At 33.8% G+C, this 20,319-nt stretch overlaps 1 protein-coding gene across 8 annotated transcripts in view; it reads left to right on the top strand.

The window, feature by feature from the left end:
- LOC143247670 (cubilin-like) overlaps positions 1-20,319 on the top strand; it is a 54,442-nt gene that overhangs the window by 5,033 nt on the left and 29,090 nt on the right. For 4 of the 8 annotated variants that reach the window (XR_013026666.1, XM_076496091.1, XM_076496074.1 and 1 more), the window contains exons 2-9: positions 3,814-3,932; positions 4,554-4,610; positions 11,824-12,001; positions 12,737-12,945; positions 14,756-14,963; positions 16,094-16,302; positions 16,849-16,890; positions 17,732-17,915. Coding sequence is in view for 6 of the 8 variants with exons in the window: in XM_076496091.1 (XP_076352206.1) it covers positions 3,830-3,932; positions 4,554-4,610; positions 11,824-12,001; positions 12,737-12,945; positions 14,756-14,963; positions 16,094-16,302; positions 16,849-16,890; positions 17,732-17,915 (1,190 nt within the window). In the remaining 2 variants the exon portion in view is untranslated. Of the gene's footprint in view, positions 1-3,813; positions 3,933-4,553; positions 4,615-11,823; positions 12,002-12,736; positions 12,946-14,755; positions 14,964-16,093; positions 16,303-16,848; positions 16,891-17,731; positions 17,916-20,319 lie in introns of all 8 variants that reach the window. The other 4 variants (XR_013026667.1, XM_076496105.1, XM_076496066.1 and 1 more) reach the window with 2 other exon arrangements.

Raw genomic sequence — 20,319 nt, 5'->3', positions numbered from 1 at the left:
TGTTCTAATACTACATTGCAGAACAATAGTTAGATAGATATTTCAAATACTGACGATAACACAAACTGAATGTATTGTGGTTTAATACAGCTGCAAATAGCCGCATTACATTTTACAACGTCTCTACGTATAACCTTCCCCCGTCCCCCGAATGTTTTTGAGATTTTTTTCTTACCAATTAACGTTTAACTCATTCACCCACTTTTTCATTTTTACCACGTTAAACTTCACTTTCTGGGATGCTTTACCTCTCGAACGATGAAATTTGTATTTTCAGTTTCTATAGTTCTTATGGAATTTTTTAAGCAATTCCTTAAAACCTTGATTTGTTTTTTTCTTCTTGATACGTTGTTGAGTTATTAAAAGTCATGTTCCATTCGCATAAAATCAAACATTTATATCAAGTGATAATAAGGTAACAAAGAACACCCTACGTTACAGATTTAGATGAAACAAAATACAGCGACTATAATTGGTTTTATCTCTGAAATGTATTATGACGTGTCTAATTTAATACTAGATTTAATTATTTAAGGTATACCAAGAAACCTTATTATTATCTAAATGTTGTTTTTATAATGAGTTTCCCCCGCTAATACAGCGGTAAGTCTACAGACTTACGACGCTAAAATAATGGGTTCGATTCCCCTCGGTGGGCTTGGCAGATAGTGATTAGTTAGGACTAGCTTACAGCAATATGTGTCACATTTAGATACGGAAATACAGCTCCAAATTATTTTTATATATTCTTCACAAAGTATAACTGACTGCAAGGTTTTTTAATATTGTGTGACCAAAGTGTATTTCCGCTATCTCTTTTGTGAAATATATAATACGTTGTGTTCTGAATTTTATATCCAGTTTTTATCCTACATTTTATTAGTTTTGATGTATTAAAAGAAGAAATACACAAATCTTTGCTTTGGTTTTTGTAGAAACAACCTGCTTTATTACACATTTTGATGTCATAATCCGGACTAGTTTAAAAAATATAATATATGGAAACCTGAAAAAATATTTAATATGTTCTCCCCAACAATAAATCACTTTGTCATGCTTATAAATCGTTGTTTGCCAACTTGTTATTATGTTATCATAATGTGCTTACATATTTAAGCTTAACTTGTTTGTTTTGGAATTCGCGCAAAGCTACACGAGGGATATCTGCGCTAGCCGTCCCTAATTTAGCAGTGTAAAATTAGAGGGAAGGCAGCGAGTCATTACCACCCACCGCCGACTCTTGAGCTACTCTTTTAACAAGGAATAGTGGGATTCACCGTCACATTATAAGTTCCCACGGCTGAAAGGGCTAGTATGTTTGGTGCGACGGCGATTCGAACCCGCGAGCATCAGATTACGAGTCAAACGCCTTAACTCACCTGCCCATGCCGAGCCAGGCATAACGTACAAGGTATATTTTCTAGGACTTTTTGTTTTCCATAGTCGCGTAATAGCAGATCCCAGTTACAATTTGGACTTTTTAAAAATATAATTCTTTAATATCCAAAGGGAAACATCTTAAATATATTTTATGCTAAAATGTATTTAAAGCTTGTTTTCTGAATATGAAAAAGGGAAAGAACATAGAGGCAAAAGGTAAAAAGAATTAATATCAGGGAATATTACCAAATGTCAGAAAACATTTCGTATTTTTGTATATTATGCTTGAACATTTATGTCTAATAAGTAATTTTTTTAACTATGAATTTCACAGTGATTAGCGATTTTAAAAGTTATTTTCTTTCACTCGGATCCAAACACGGTCGTGCTTGCTGAGGTTCCGAGTAAATACTATACTTAACAAAATCTGGTTCATTTATATCTGCTCAGACTATAGAACACGTCAATTTAGCATCTAACAGTTTCCGATCTCGAGTAGTTTTCATCTGCTCACTTTCAGTAAATAGAAACAAAACACCAGATTCTTGTTGACAGATGTAGGGAAACAAATACGGTACTAACAGATGTTTTATCCAATTATGTGCGCTTCCGATCCGAATACTGAGACATGTATATATATATATATTCCAGAAGAACTAATCTAACGAGTTACATACACAACTAAAGAAGTGTAAGTTTATTATCTACAATAAATTGAAATTTCTGTTAGAATTAACTGAAACAAGGGTTACAACGTTTTTCTGTGTCTGTACGAGGCTTGAGTCTCTCTGAGTTTCCGTCCATAGAAGCATAGGACCGGAGCCATGCTAGGAAGTGGATCGATTTGCTCAATTTTAAATCAAACTTTCAACAAAACTTCTATTTTGTGAATTACGTGGAGAGTTTTTAATCAAGTTTTTTCAGAATAAGTATTGTTTTTTTTTATTCGTATAATTTGCTACTTGGCAGTGGAGCTGATAAATAACAATAGTTACTAGTGATACTGCTGTACTTTCCTTTCTTCGACTTAATTTGATGGTTTGTCTGCAATTAAGCATAGAGCTATACAATAGGGTACATGTGCTGTGCCAGCCAAGGGTATCAAAACCTAATGTTTAGCGTTACAGACGTTGAAAATGTGTAATATTCTATGACAAGTTTATAAATATTGATCGTACATCAGTTACGAACTGCATTAAAGGTATTTTAACGTCAAATAAACTTATGTAACATCTTAAAACTTCTAGACGTAAAACATAAAGCTCTTAGATCTTAAGAAATATGATAAACGTCAGATTGTCGTATTTTATTTTTCACGCTTCTTATATATATATATAATTGTAGTAAGTTAATTTGTATTGTTTAATAACTAAAGGTCACTAACCCTAAGTTAAGACAGAGACACACAGCAGTCAACGTTATAATTTAAATATTCTATGTATGCAATACTAAAATCTAAGGCCCAGCATGGCCAGGTGGTTAAGGCGCTCGACTGGTAATCTGAGGGTTACGTGTTCGAATCCCCGTCGCATCAAAACATACTCGCCTTTGCAGCTGTGGAAGCGTTATAATGTATAGTCAATCCCCCTATTCGTTGGTAAAAGAGTAGCCCAAGAGTTGGCGGTGAATGGTGATGACTAGTTGTCTTCCCATTAGTCCTACACTGCTAAGTTAGGGACGGCTAGCAGAGATAGCCCTCGTGTAGCTTTGAGTGAAATTCAAATACGAACAAAACTAAAACCTAAACGTGGCAGTGTTAAAAAAGTATTCTAACGTAAGGTAAATGATCGGTCTTTTGGCAGTACAAGTTTGGCAGGTAAAAGAAATAATATTATGAGAAATAAAACTGCTAGCTTGTCCGACGCAAAGAGCTTTTAAGGCTTTGCCTACTAACGTGTTTCACACCATCATATTGGAATTTTTCAAAGTGCATACAACTAACATTTCGCGCAGGTTTTTCTTTCACAGGTGCAGCTTAGTTGATTGAGCTGTAATATTCAACGTAATAATACGTGGTAAACATAAAACTAATTTGAAATACTTTTTCTTTTCTCAAATTTAGATTAAAATTGCATTTGTAGTCCAACGGGATGTTTCAACGCATTTTAATTCTGGGTAAATCCGCCATCAGATTGATTAAACAGTTCATTACCATCCTTTGCACTAAATCCTGTAAAACAATATCAGTACTTTATGCGATGATTGGAATGTCTATATGATTCACATATTCCCCTCACTTTTTCATTAACAGGGTATTGTGTCCCTCATATTTCAAATCAATAATATATTTCTCATTATAGGTTTAATTATTTGGTCACAGTGATGTGTCCACCATGCCATCAGTTTAATTATTATACATGTATAACAGTATTCTATACACACACACACATATATACATGTATGTCTACTAATTTTGTTTATTTTTCATCCCAGGTGTCCAAAAGTGAAGATGACTACCAGCTACCGACAGAAAGTTAATAAAAACATTTCCTGGTGCTATACTTACGAACTAATTTCCGTGTTTTTTCTGGTGGCCTATATTTTAACAGTAGGTGAGAGACAAGGCATTTCATTTTTCATGTAAAAACCAGTATATTTTAACATTATGCCAAAGTAAAAATGTGCGCACGTTCTTTCCATTGAAATAGTTAAATAATAAGCATTTAAAATATATGAAAATACTCAACGATTAACGTTCTTAAAAAAGTAACTCTGCATGTTTCGAATTTCGTTTCGTCATCCAAGAGTGTGAAAAACAAATGCTTTGAAGTACAGTAATACTAAAAGATTCATGGTCATCTTCACATATTTAAAATATCACGCCATCTACTTACTTTTTGACTATCTTATCCTTCACCCTTAATTAATATAAAATTATTTTTACTGTACTTCATTATTACTATGGTTTATCTGATATTTATGGTCGTTATTCATATTAATAAATGTTTGACAGTTAAGATTAACATTTGAACTTATTACTAACTTCATTTTTACTTAAACACAGTCTGTATTGTTTTATTAATTTGTGTATCATTTTATGATAAGTTACAGTTTGATTGCTAACTCTGACTGACTTTTGTGATAATCTATGATTTAATGGTTAATTCTACTTGCTTTTTATGAAATATATGTTTGATTGTTAACCCTAACTATTTTTGTTTCTCATTTCACAGTGTCCGAGTCTGCAGCCGTCAGTGTAGTCACTTCTTTTCCACCTACACGTGCCCCAAGTAGGTTGGTTTTTAATTTTTTTTGTTGATGGGTTTCAAACTTTATCTGACTATTTATCTACTTCATTTCTTTGTAATATATACATGTAATCAAACACATCTTAAGTGTAAAGAAAAATGTGCGATTTAAAGGAGTGAAATTAAAATTGGCATCCAATCTGGTAGCTACACTTATAGCATTGATAAGAATATTACATCAGATATTAATTCATTAATTAGTTAGACATATGTTTTCCTCTATAAAACATTGTTAACAAGAGCAGTCTGAGAGATTGCATTCCCTCGCCCCTCCACTCGCTTCTTTTCGAATATGCTTACTTTGATATTGGATAATGACAAATTTCACCTTCAAAAACTCGGAAACTTCTTCTCAGATCCACAATGATCAAAGATACGGGTCATTTTTTGTAGTGTGATTAGAAATATGAACCTTAACGTTTTCATGAAATCGGATACAAATCCGATAATACCTTACATAGTAATAATAACTATGTGACTCAAAATCACGAAAATGTTCTACCTCCTCCATTATAAAGAATGCTCCAAATTGATCCAGAATCTGGATTCGAAATTGTATTCGAATCAAATTTGGGAAAGACTGTCCCGTACTCACTTCCCATCTTTTCGTGTACATCCATTTATTAGTTTTCGACATAAACTTGCAAAAACCCAGACAAATGTACACCACTCACAACCTGATTGCAATACCTTTGCCTCCTCTGTCGTAGTGAGGGTAATAATTTCATTTAAAGTATCACCATGGAGTTTAGATTAACAGTTTTATGTTAACATTTAGCACGTTTGTGCTGAAAAGTTGGCACTGAATATTGAATAATAACCGTCCACCCATAAGATTCTTTGAAAAGTTGAGCTAGAAACTGCTAATCTACTTTGCTTGGCCTAGCAAATACTTTTGTATCTACACGTGCTTTCACCCTATAGTTTTGCTGTTTCAGACCAGCTGTCATTAATCCGAATTACAAAAATTAAAAACGCTCTACTTTTACTCTTGGCTGAAAGAATAGGTTTTAGACTGAAAGCTTACTTGACTTTGCATAGACGTACGCAAAATGTTTGTCAAAACGGAAAGGTTTTTGTTCATTAAATTTGCACATGCGGCCTACTCTTAAACCAAACTTGACAACTAGTTATAGGTTTTAAAGATATTTCATTTCAGTGTACCAAGGTTTGAGAAAGATCAGTGAAAGTTATGTAAGTTTTTCTGTCAAATGAAGTTTCTGTGTTTTTGGTGTGAAGAAACAAAAAGTAATTCAATCAAAACTAGTGATATGTGTATATCTTAATGTATTACCTTAAAATCTGGTATGTGAAGTAAGGGCCCGGTAGAACACATCGATTGAAAACATGTGATAGTGTAAATTACCACAGTCCGAACTACAGAAAGTGAAAAACTGTCACTCGTGCTGATAACACAGTGTGGGTCTTCCAGGTTGTTTTGGCCACACAACACTCTACCGCCTGTGTAGATTATTTCTTTTTACTAAACGTCCAATATTGGAGATGCGATTCGTCACTGATGATATTCCGTATTTCAAATTTGAAAACGTAGTGAATGGGACGTAAAAATAGCTATTAGGTTAAAAGTAGTTCATAGGTGGCAGGTGTTGCTGACTGGTAGCCCTCTATCCGGTCAGCAGTGCAAAATTAAGGATGACTGTACTTGAATCGTAAGAGTCCCAACCTGACACGTTTAACCTTTGTTTCACAAAGAGCTTTTCAGGTTTAAAATGCCAAAATAGTGACTCTATACAGTTAAAAATATTTTAACTTTTTTAGGTTAAAGAACAAGTAGTTTAAAGGAAGGGAAATATTAAGATATCAAATGACAAAGTCCAAAATTTTGATTTCGGCTATTGTGAAATATTATAGCGTTACATCTGATGCACATAGTGTAGTATCATGTCACCAGTTTCTGAAGTCCTGGTAGTGGTACAAGTAAAATGAAGATATTGAGTGGGTAACATTGCTCTACTTTGATCAGGTTTTACTGGGTTGGTAATACAAATGTGGTGTTTGGTTTGATACGACAGCTACGGTACTGAGAATTTGGCATAAATAGCTTATTTTTAAGCATTAGTGATCCTAAACAGTCGATTTAGTATAATTAACTGGTATTGCTGATCCAGTACTACTAGGACTGCTGATTCGATTTTAATACCGTGATATTCTGACTTGATATTATTAACTCTCTACTGCTGACTATGTACTAATGACCTTGTATTACTGTCTCAGTATTCCTATTCCATAACAGCTCAAACACTGTTACTCACTATATAAGCACTTCAAATGGAAGGCTTGTTTGTTTGTTTGTTTTTTAATCTCGCGCAAAGCTACACGAGGGCTACCTGCGCTAGCCGTTCCTAATTTAGCAGTGTAAGACTAGTGGGAAGGCAGGTAGTCATCACCGCTCACCGCCAACTCTTGGGCTACTCTTTTACCAACGAATAGTGGGATTGACCGTACCATTATAATGCCCCACGGCTGAAAGGGCGAGCATGTCTGGTGCGACGGGAATTTGAACCTGCGACCCTCAGGTTACGAGTCGAACGCGTTAACCCACCTAGCCATGCCTGACCTTAAAATGTGTAAGAAAAAGTCAGAAATGATCAACGCAGACAAAATCAAGGACTGGATATATGGATAGACTGATACTGATAATAGTAAAGAACATTTGAATAGTTAGATACATACTGGTTGACCAGTAACAGCAGAGATCGAGGCAGGATCATGTCCTGAAAAACTCCCTAAATTTCACCAAGGATTGAAGAAAGGTTTTATTTAAAGAAGTTGGATAAGATCTTTGAAAGATTCGAAAGCTCATCTGATAGACTTATATCTCAGACCACTGAAGTGTATCATTCAATAAGAAAATAAGTCACCTAACTGACCACACACAGATATTGGGAAAACTGGTAAGATTTTCGAGTAATGCCGTGAATGAAATAATAGTTAGACTGACGTAACAAAACTCGCGTTGATCAACGAGAAAACTGAAGGAAAATGAATTAAAGTGTGAACATAAAGAAGCATGAACGCACTGATGTTACTTAAATGAAACTTAATTGGGTGTTATCAGTAAAAGAGTCCTGTAGAGATTACTGGAGAGAGAGGAACATTTGTACCAAGGCCGGAGCAAAGGTTCCTAAAGTAAATTAATGATATGAATCTAATCTTATTTACATTGGATACCTGTTGTTAAAAAAAGAATTACAATAAATCTTAGATGATATCCAGTATTTATTTGTTTGTTTTTGTTTTTGAATTTCGCGCAGAGCTACAGGAGGGCTATCTACGCTCCAGTATTTAATAATAAAGTAAATACTAAACTTCATAATGGTAAAGTGTATTCTAAAAGTAGGGGCTGCCGGCGAGTTATCTCCCCGTGGTTGGTGTTTCAAAATTAGAGATAACCCTTCACTATCTGGACTGCGCATGCATAATAACTGGCTTTTATTGTAACCAGTGTTGAACCCCTATAGCGTGTAATTAAATAAATATATATATATAGTAAAGGACATTATAAGATATTAGATTAACTACTTTGCTCTTTGTGCTAGCTGAACATAAATAGTCCGACATTAGTGGCAATGCTACTATCCACCTCATATCTTCGGGCGATAGTCTTTATTAACAAGGTTTAATTTACTGTAACCATCTTCTAACATACAATTTTGTAATCATACATTTCATATCTAGTCATAAAAGAAATTAGACAAAATAAATAAGGTCAAGTAAGTTATTTAATACAAAATTGTGGATATATTTGGCAATTATAGTAAATGACGAAGGTTTGGTCTACGTATACATAGGCTGAATACGTTAGATTTAAACAGTTCAAGAATTTCACCACGTCAAATCTGAACCACGTTGCCATGGAGGGGGGGGGAGGTCGTGCTCTATCGGACGACCGGGCATTTCGGTAATAATGACTATTAGTAGTTAAAGTAGTTTACATTGCAAAACGTTTCGAAATAAAGCTTTAATATTCAAAGTGCACCACTCCTTTTCACTGACTTTTCATAATCTATCTAATGCATGAGAACGATGATTTATCAGCAACTGTGTCAACAGTCTTACCACACAGAATACGAACACTCTTTTCTGTCAGCAGCTCTTGATGTGTATGGAATGGTTAAACAGAAGGTATGATTGGTAGGTTTATCTTTGTGAACCCACACCCAGTTGGCCTCGTATACAGATGGAAATCCTTCTTGATTAATATTACTCCCTTTTGGCACGCGGACTGCTTCTACCACTGACTTTTATGTTCGTGAATATTTACCTGTTAGAAGATTCTACACTTTACCTGCCATGTTTGGGGTACTGGCTTATTATAGGGCTCTTTTTGGATAGTTCGTGTGCCCCAATTTATCCATAATCCTTTGTTTTCGAATGTTTTAAGTACCCCGCTTCCATTTAGAAATTGTAAAGCCTCGAATTCTGAACACATTTTTAAGACCTATGTGCATTAATATTTCACGTCGAAAAGGGTTGTTACAGATCCTTCCCCAAAACAATGAGATTTGTTTGTCGTGATATTTCCTATGAAATGCAGTTCAATGTCAAAACACAGCACTGATAAATTCCACTCCACGGCGACTTTACATCGACTGTGATTTTCACGTGACTTGCTGATTTCCATATATAAAATTATTTTAATATAATTTAACTTTCTGTGGTATAATCATTCTTCTAATACTGAAACTAACCAATTTGATGATTACACTAAAAAACATAGAATGAAGACATAAAACTTAAAACAATAGCATAAATAAAACAGCAATGGAAACTGTATAAGTCGCACGTTAACAAACAGGATGGATCATACCCAATGTTCTCGGTGAAAAAAACTGAATCTCTTTATATATATTATAGTACTATTTGTTGTATCTCTATGTAACTACTTATCTATATAAAATATTATAGTACTGTCTGTTGTATGTCCATGCAACTACTTATCTATATAAATGTAATAGTACTGCCTGTTGTATGTCCATGTAACTATTTATTTGTATAAATATAATAGTACTGTCTGTTGTATATATATGTAACTACTTAACTATATAAATATAATAGTACTGTCTGTTTTATATGTATGTAACTACTTATCTATATAATATAATAGTACAGTCTGTTATATGCCCATGTAACTACTTATTTATATAAAAGTAACAGTACTGTCTGTTTTATGTCCATGTAACTACTTATCTACTTAAATATAATAGTACTGTCTGTTGTATATCTGTGTAACTACTTTGGAGTGTCAAAATTTGTTTGGAAGTTCATTAGGCCCATACAAATGTTCAGTTTTGCATTTTGCAGTTTTTATGTGCGTTTTTGTGTTTTTTATTATAACATAACTTCCTCTAGATGGATTTACACCACGTTTATTATGAAAGTTCATTGGGTCCATGGAAAGGTACATGCAAACTTTCAGTTTTGGGTTTTGAGGTTTTTAGGGGCATTTTTTTTTTTACAACTACTTCGCCTTCTGTTGATAGACCTTCGCCAAATTTACAGTAAAGGTTTGTTGGATCCAAACTGGTATACATGCAAACTTGCGGCTTCAGATTTTCAGTTTTGTATTTGTTTACAAGTATATGTAAGGGAAGCAACTTTTCATATCCTAAGATAACCTTTCATTAATTATAAGTTTACTTAACTTCCGTTCAGAGGATGGATACTGCAAACAGTTTACAAATAACAAAACAATCAAACCTTTGTTTCTGGCGAAGGATATCCAAATTCGGAGAGTTCGTTACCTACAGTTGATCAGGTAAATTTCTACGCAAGCAAAATAAAACAAAACTGATATGTTGTTCTTAGTTACTATGACCTATTGTGCTTATTGCAACCAAGAAACGCAAAACAAACCGATTTAACTGGTCATGTCTTATTCATTGGTTTAGTTCCTTAAGAACACCCTTTACAGCTCTATAAGCTATTTAAAAACGTCATAGTTTCCAGAAGCTCAGTTGCTATTTGTTTTTGTTTTTATTTACGTAGTAACGTTTTTGTTCCTGCTAACGTTTTTAGAGGTAAAGAGAATACTCTGAAGATATTGTACTAACAGCAGAATGTCTTCATTCAAACATAATGTAAAATACAATGTGTCTGCATGTGTCGTGTCTGGGTTACAGTAGGTTAATTATAGTAGGAAATTGTCTGTAATATTACATGTTAATATTTGATTACAATGTCCATAAGAGGTTAATAATGTCACACTTATTACGACTGTCTTAGCATAATAAAAACCAGTTATACCTTGTTAAATGCAATAAATTGGTCGTTCAGCATCCTAGCGTGTTAGGAATGTTATAAACTAGAAATTGCATCCCATTTATAACAAAACCAGATACGCTGTTTCTACACTGTCCCCATGAACAAACCGCGCAGATTGTTTCTGTGTTCTAACATGTTAACAATATTAAACACATCGTGTTTGGGTCCTAATATAATATAAATACAACTCTGATTACGCTTGTGCTTTAAAGTGCTAACAATGAATAGCATTCGATTGAAGATGAGCCTCTTCACTGAGCATCAGCAACTTTACAGATTAATCATCTGCCCAAGATATCAATTATTTCGAGAATAATTTGGAAGTGGATTTAAAGGATTTCTGTTAGGGGAAGTAACGGCTTATTTTATTTGGTTTTGAAAGAATTAGAATTATTTAGGTTGATAACATTCGAAACTTGTTTTCTACAATTACCTAAAACTGGACGTATGAGATGTTAGTTAGAAACTGACTTTACACATATGATGTCATTGTTGGAAACAGATATTAAAGTTTAGATGAAGCAGACTTTGGCCCAGTATGGCCAGGTGATCAAGGCGCTTGACTCCTAATCTGAGGATCGCGGATTCGAATCACCGTCACATCAATCATGCTCGCCCTTTCAGCGTGGGGGCGCTATAATGTGACGGTCAACTCCACTATTCGTTAGTTAAAGAGTAGCCCAAGTGTTGGCGATAGGTAGTAATGACTAACTGCTTTCCCTCTAGTCTTACACTGCTAAATTAGGGACGGCTAGCGCAGATAGCCCTCGTGTACCTTCAAATTCAAAAACAAACAAATAAGAAGCAGACTTTATATCACGTAGAACATTTACCAAACTTTTGTTGTTCTTTTTAGAATTAGCTGAAATTCTGTTTATTTTGATAAGCTTAACGTCTTTTTTTTTTTCAGAATGCGATCGCTTGTTCGTCAGTAACACTGAAGACACGAAGAATGGAACATTCGAATCGCCAGTCGTATCAAACCTCATGAACCACTCTCGTCAGTGTATCTACGTTTTCATAGCGGCTGAAGACGAAAGAGTTAAAATAACATTTAACAAGTTTAACCTCCGAGGAGCGCCACCAGAGTGAGCTACTTTCCGGTTTTTTCGTTAATTTATAGATTATATAGGAACAAAATAATGACTTGTTCTTAAATATTTATTCCAGTTAGTCTTTGAACATAAATAAAACTTATAATAATAATTATCAAGAAAAAGGATACTGAGTACATTTTGTTAAATCACCTGATGTAAAATGTCATTTTTGTGAATATTTTAAAAATCTTGCTTAAAAATGTTTTTCAAGTATTATTAATTTCTATCCCCCCAATAACCTATTGTTATCGTTACAAAGCTAAAAATTACATTTTTTTATCCGTGGTGAGCACAGAGCATATAGCCTATTGCGTAGTTTTCACTCAACAACAAACAAACAATGAATCTGTAATATTGTTGGGTTTTAATAAAAATAAAAAATGAAACAAATTTATAGATTTTTTAAAATCTGTATTACTTTAATGAACAAACTTGCTGAAATATTTTTAAAAAATAGTGAGAAAATCACAAAATATAAAAAATGCTAATTTACCAAAGGTTGTGATAAGTTTGTTGTTAAGCGCAATGAGCTATCTGTGCTGCGCTTACCAAGAATATCAAACTCTTCTTTTTAGTAGACTTACCTCTGAGCCAGTGGGGAAGGGGTTGTTGTAATAAAAGATGTGTAAGGACAAAAGGTAACAAAATACCAACAGATTAATGTTATCTTCGTAAAAAATAGAAGTACTAACAGTGCATCTACAAGTCTCATTTCATATGTTCTAGATGCAATCACGAATTCATTGATTTATACACGGAGATCGACGACCCTGGAAAGGAACTTATTGAAACCCCCTTTGGAGGGCGTTACTGTGGTAAGACGTTACCACGTACCCGTATCTCTATGTATCAAACACTAACCATCAGTTTCTATAGTGATGCCAGTATGATAACACCAGATGCTTTCCAAGGAACTTACGAGTTCGTTAATGCTTGTAAGTAGGTTGTACGTTTTACTGCGTTAGCTTGGATATATAATATCACATTTTTCAACAGTCAGATGATCGTTTTATTTTCACTTGCATAATGAGCGTAGCAAGTAATATAAGTATAACAGTAAAAAATACAATTAACAACTAAGACAATTCAGTACCGTGTTTTATCTTATAAGAAAAATGGTAAATTATTTTGTAAAATGTCAACATTTTTATTTTCTTTAAAGTATGGACCGTGTGTCAAACATTTTGCGTAATGTAACTTATTAGCTTATGCCCCATTTGTTAACCTATCGTGTAGTGTGCTATTAAATTATATACCAAATGCTAACAATTTCGTATAGTGTGTGCTATTAGATTTTGTACCATGTATTAAACATATGTTATGTATTATTAGATTTGTGTCACGTGCTAACCATATCATATATTGTATGTACCACGTGTTAATCATATCGTGTAGAGTGCTAGTAGATTTTGTACCATGTATTAACCATATCATACATTGTGTATTCTTAGATTGTACCATGTGTTAATAATATTGTGTATTTTGCTCAATTTACATTAACTTCATTATGTTGACACTAGGTCGAATTTAGTTCAAACCATCTCCTGCTTATACTAACCTAATTGTAAGATATATATATCTAAATTGTGTTTATTATTTTCATGTGTTCATCGTATAGAGTTACTTCACACTAACGAATTTTTTTCAGTTTATCAACTTTGTTGTATATACTCCACTTGTAAAACAATTAACTAAATGTTATCCTGTAATTAGTATTTGTACATAATAAACTGTACTTTTAGATTAAATATAATTAGTATTTGTACATAATGAACTGTACTTTTAAATTAAATGTAATTACTATTTGTATATAACGAAGTGTATTTTTATTTAATGTAATTAGTATTTGTATATAATGAACTGTACTTTTGGGGATTTAACTCCTTTTTATTTCATCTTCTACTAACCATATGAGGAGACCGTCGCATGTTAATTAATTAATTCTTGTATTATTTGTAAACTATACTTATAAATATTTTACTTCCTTAAAATGGTTGAAATTCAATTTTGTATTAAAATTGATCAGCATGATGTTGACCCCTCACACACTACGTTATATCTCTAAATAAATGCTGATCTGATAGACTTACACTGTTCTTTTTTTCTTTTGTTATATAATACTTTGACTTTTGTATATACATCACTTTAACTCTTACATAAACATTACTTTGATTATTGTATATACATTACTTTAACTCTTGTATATACATTAGTTTGACTATTGTATATACATCACTTTAACTCTGCATATACATTACTTGGCTCTTGTGTGTACATCATTTTGACTCTTGTATATACATCACTTTGACTCTTGTATATACATCACTTTTACTCTTATGTATACATTACTTTGATTCTTGTATATACATTACTTTGACTCTTGTGTATACATCACTTTGACTCTTATATATACATTAGTTTGACTCTTGTATATACATCTCTATCAAGTGGTCTCTCGGTTTATCTTTTGTCTCTTAGTCTCGTTTCGCAGAGGCTCATTTAAAACAAGTCAGAAGTTAGTGTTAGGAAAGAAAGTACTACCTTTCGTTGGATACTCATATAACGTTTCATTTTTAAAGACGATTATCTATCTTTATACCTCAATATTAAATTAAATTAAAGTTTAAGATAGGAATGTATATTTAGTATTTAACCTGTGTTAAACTACAGAAACTACCTGTTCCATGTTTAGTATTCCTTCCGTTATTCAACCTGAAACTTATTTTTAAACAAACTTTCTTTTAGCCAAGTATTCAATAGGAACGCCAGCACCCAGCTCTGTATGTACTTTTACAATATATCATGACAGAAAAAAAGAAGGCCTTTTTGTTTCTCCAACTTACCCTGGGGTATATCCTAAAAACCTCCACTGTCAATATCGCTTTCTTGGCAGAGCAGGTCAAAGAGTTCGACTCGAATTTATGGACTTTGATTTGTTTTACGGCGGTCCTCAGTAAGTTAAAATTACTTTTATAATTTGTTTTTAGATATACTATTTTATATTAATCATACTTCAGTTTTGTATTAGAATATAAATTCTTCGTTTTCTTTAAATATTCCTTGAAAGCTCGATTGTTAAATATTTTAAAAGTAATTTGATTTGATTTTTAAAATAAATACATTTCATCCAGTACTATTTATATTACATTCTCTGTCTTGCCGTATCACTAGGCTCGGCATGGCCAAGTGTGTTAAGGCGTGCGACTCGTAATCTGAGGGTCGCGGGTTCGCATCCCAGTCGCGCCAAACATGCTCGCCCTTTCAGCCGTGGGGGCGTTATAATGTGACGGTCAATCCCACTATTCGTTGGTAGCCCAACTAGTAGCCCAAGAGTTGGCGGTGGGTGGTGATGACTAGCTGTCTTCCCTCTAGTCTTACACTGCTAAATTAGGGACGGCTAGCACAGATAGCCCTCGAGTAGCTTTGTGCAAAATTCAAAAACAAACAAACAAACAAGCCACATCACTCTCTACCCAAACATTAAAAGCTGTGAAGAAGTATAACACGTGTTCTTTTTTTTCTGGTTTTCTCACTATATATGCTATAGATATTATGAAAAATTAAAGCCATTTATTCCTATTTTTTTTTAATAACTGAAATACTTATCAACTAAGTAGAGGAGCTATAGACCTGCTGTTTGAAAGTTGTTACAAAGAAAAAATCGGATTTTCATTTCATTCATTACGTAAAGGCCAGTTTTGACGTCAGTGAAGTGTTAGAAACCTCGTGAGATATGCAAGCAAGCAACAAATATCCATTCATGTTTATTATTAACAACATAATTTCTTCCTTAGCTGAGTTATATCAATCTTAAATTAACACAGTAGAGCTTTTCCTAAGATACCTACGTGAACCTGAAGTGATAAGACATTGTATAACTATGCACGCGCTACTCATATATGGAAGTCTACTTAATTAATAAACGCTCTAAACTTCACTTTCGAATGTAATTACGCAGCTGTTTCTTTACTCTAGGGTTCTTATTATTTGATTAATTAACGAAGTTATCTAGTTATTAAGTAAAGCTACCTTACTGTACACGGAAGTAATTTTTACACACACTTTTGTTTTCCACGTCTCCAGCTGCCCCTTCGACCACGTGAAGGTATTTGATGGCAAAACGAAAAACGATCCATTGATTGGGACTTACTGCGGGCAGCGGCGTAATCTCATGGTATATTCATCCGCCGAAAATCTGTATGTAGAGTTTAATACGTTGAGAAGGACAGCCGATACTCAGAACCGCGGGTTCTCTGGATTCTTTGAATTTAGCGAAGGATTCGTGAATCTAGGTAATTAAGCTCATGTAATGCTTTATCTTGTATTGCTTTTATTATATTAATTGGAAATTTCTCAGTCATATCAAGAAGGAGCGATTGAATGAATAATTTATTTTCTTATACCACGTGATTAATAAGTTTTTTATACTAGCGGATTAAGAACTTCATCTTGTATTATTATATTTACAAATTACATCAATAAAGATATAACCAAACCTTCATGTACAGTCCTAGTGAAAGTCGTGTTATTGTTGTTAAAACAGTACTTTTTTAAAATTGTGTTCAATTATAAAGAAGTGGCAGTTGCACACACCTTAGTTATTTTCCTAGTAGTCTGAATTTTGAATACTAAAAGTGTCAAATTTTTATGAATGTTTGCTTCTGGTGTCATCCAGTAGATTGCGCTACGTTGTATTAATTATTTCGGGTCACAAGTATAGATAAATACGTACATACATGCAACATGTACTAGAGCAAGATTTATTTGCATTAACGCTAGTAAAGAAGGTAAAACAGATTATACATTTTTACCTAATATATGTTTCTTTTTCACCACAGCTTTCATAGGAAAATATGATGCTCAGCACATCAGAGGGACAGGTAAACTACAGTGTAGATCCTCTATCTTTGTAGAGAAGTATTGCCATGAAATCTTTTTATTTGTAAATTGCACTTCCAGTACTAGAAATAAAAATAAAATAGTAGTCACACTTTCGTTTTTATTACGATTAATCATGGTATAGACTTTGACCCAATTTATTGAATTAATATCGCGTGAGCTTTGTAATTTTTGTTACTGTTGGTTGGAAAAGTTTATTGGATAGGTTTGGTTTACTGGAGGGTACACGAGGTCATTTGATAATATTATTTTGCAGGGAACTAAAGTGACAATTTGAGTGGCTGATAAAATATATTCGACTCTGTGTTGATATATATATATATATATATGACTGGCTGTGACTTTTACACATGTTATTAAAATCGCTGTTAAGTTGGCTGGTTCTTGTAATTCGTCTAACAGTTCCTTGCTAAGTGTATTTTCTTCACATGCACAGTGTCAAATTATGTAACACATATAAGATTGTTTTCGATGTTCATGCACGAATCTACAAAATGATAAAATGCACTTTCCGGTTTACACAAGCAAAAATATATGAAAAAAAAAAGTTAACTTCAGCATCTTTTACTGACCGAACGTTTGTATTATAGGAAATGTAATACATGAGCTCAAATGTTAATATGTTAAACTAAAGTACTGATTTTTTAGCAGAATAAAGTTGTTTGTTTTAATTGCACATTATAAAATGTACTTAGATGTATAAAAAATGTTGATGGCAGAAAAAGTGGTTAGTCTTTCTTATAGTAAAGTTATATACATATATATATATATAAATGTATATCAGTTAGACTTTTCTACATCATGTTATTTTATTACCTACAGAATGTGATCAGAAAATACTAAGTAAACAGGAATCTAACGGAACAGTTTTCTCTCCTAACTGGCCATTTCTTTACTATGCTAACATTGTGTGTCGTTACTATATCTACGGCATGAAGGACGCCCAGTACTTGGAGAAAGTTAGACTGGAATTTGACAAGTTTGAAATCCCTAGCAAGGACGAGGAGTACGTAAAAATTTGGAATTATAGGAGTCGTATCAATAGATGAAGGTCGTTCAAAATATTATGTTATATGATACCAATAAGTTAATTTAAATTAGACTGTCATTACCGATTGGGCACCATTTTTGTATAGAATGACGTAAGATTAGCACCGTATTGCACATATAGAAATGCGTTGAGAAAAAATTATTCTTTGAATTTCGTACTTAAGTTGGAGTATATTGCATAAACTTTTCTGAAATATATTTTGGTAAGTTATAAATGGATACGTTACCTACAAGTAACATTCTTCAATTGAGGAATCAACAGAAATAGTTATATGGTTTATTTATACTAGTGCCTGTATGTATGTATTTCTTTGTGTATTAAGTAACAAAGATTAATATGTTACCTGTACGTTACATTTGATAATAGACAGTTAAACGTAGGATCACCAAGGTAATCGTTACAAACATATTACATATTTCGAATTTTTTTATTATATTAAATTCGCCATCTGCAACTTAAAACAGAATTCATCGAGAATGAATAGTATACACGTACATGCAAACAGGTAATATGTCATCATTTTGAGATATTCAAACTAAATCATGACTTTCAAAACATTGTTTTATTATATTCTAATTTACAAACTAGTAAGGACAAGCTCCGGCTAAAACTCACAATTTCCAACCTCCAGAGGCCCAGCATGACCAGGTGGTTAAGGAAATCGACTCGTAATCTGAGGGTCGCTGATTCGAATTCATGTCACACCAAAGATGCTTTCCCTGTTCAACCGTGAGGGCGTTATAAAGTTACAGACAATCGCACTATTCGTTGGTGAAAGAGTAACCCAAGAATTGGCGGTGGGTGATGTTGACTAGCTGCCTTCCCTCTAGTCTAACACTGCTAAATTAGGGAAGACTAGAACAGATAGCCCTCGTGTAGCTTTGAGCGAAATTCAAAACAAACCAAATCAACCTCCAGTACAACATGTTCTTCACTGTGTAAGTCAGGTAGCGTGGCGCCGACCTATAATTTATAATCACCGAGCACAGGGAGTCAACTACTTTTACTTTCTACACCAAGTACCCAGTGTAACTAACATTATTTTAATACCATTACTTCTGTTACTATTATAAAGTTGTAAAGTGTGGGACTAATCTTCGCACCAGTCCTCCTCTTTCAAGGGTCTTCTAATAATAAATGCTTTATTCGATTTAAATAGCATTTGACCTTTATACCTGTTTAAATGGTTGTGTTATGTATTAAAAAATGAATATCTGTGTGCTGAGAGAATAGTTTTTGTTTGATGTTTTTGGGTGGAAAACCCCGAGATGTTGAAAATTGTACAATCCTCCTTCGCGGTGTGTGGTTTAAATGGTTAACAGAAAGAAAGTATGTAAACATGACATGTATATAATGTACACGTGAAAACACATACAATTAAATCGGTGCACGACAACATGTCAGGGGGATACAGGAGAGGCAAAACCATAAATTAAGTCAATGCCAATCTTAATAAACTTCTTAACAAAGGGGGTTTGTTTGTGCACTAACGGGACCTTTCCATCTATCTTCTTAACAAAAACATTAAATTACTCAGCTTCCATTGATGACTTAAGATGGTACTGTGATATTTTAAAACACGAACTTTTCATGAACAAAATGTTAGAAGTTAAACTACGATAATAATTATTTAACGCTTTTCTTACAATACATAATGATATATTCTTAATTATACAAAATTCGTTACAATTTAAAATTAACGCATAAATTCATGAAGGAAACAAAAACCGTTGAAGCGTGTTAATTTCGTCAAATATATATATAAAAGTGGGCCCGGCATGGCCTAGCGCGTAAGGCGTGCGACTCGTAATCCTAAGGTCGCAGGTTCGTGCCTGCGTCGCGTCAAACATGCTCGCTCTCCCAGCCTTGGGGGCGTATAATGTGACGGTCAATCCCACTATTCGTTGGTAAAGAGTTTGCGGTGGGTGGTGATGACTAGCTGCCTTTCCTCTAGTCTTACACTGCTAAATTTGGACGGCTTGACGGTGGTGATGACTTAAATACAGCTGTTCAAAAATACGCGGACTGACGTCATAAAACAAAATGTACTTTATTTAGAAGTTACAAGTCTCCTTCAAAGTCTTACTTATCCCAACGGTGTTTCCACTTGTTGAAACAGTTCTGGTACGCTTCTTATGTCCTCCAGCTCCTTCGTCGCATTTGCCTTAATCTCGGGAATCGTCTCAAATCTTCTTCCTTTCAAGGGTCTTTTGAGTTTGGGGAACAAGAAACAATCGCAAGGAGCAGGGGTGGGAAAGAACAGTGATCGAGTGTTTGGCCAAAACTCACAGTTCTGAGGCACAAATTTCACAGCAACGCGGTGCATCTTCAATTTTCGGTCAAAATCTCGTAACAAGAT

The sequence above is a fragment of the Tachypleus tridentatus genome, chromosome 1, assembly GCF_004210375.1.
Source record: "Tachypleus tridentatus isolate NWPU-2018 chromosome 1, ASM421037v1, whole genome shotgun sequence".
Taxonomy (NCBI): domain Eukaryota; kingdom Metazoa; phylum Arthropoda; class Merostomata; order Xiphosura; family Limulidae; genus Tachypleus; species Tachypleus tridentatus.
The sequence above is the reverse complement of the archived record's forward strand: the minus strand, read 5'-3'. Positions and strand labels throughout refer to the sequence as shown.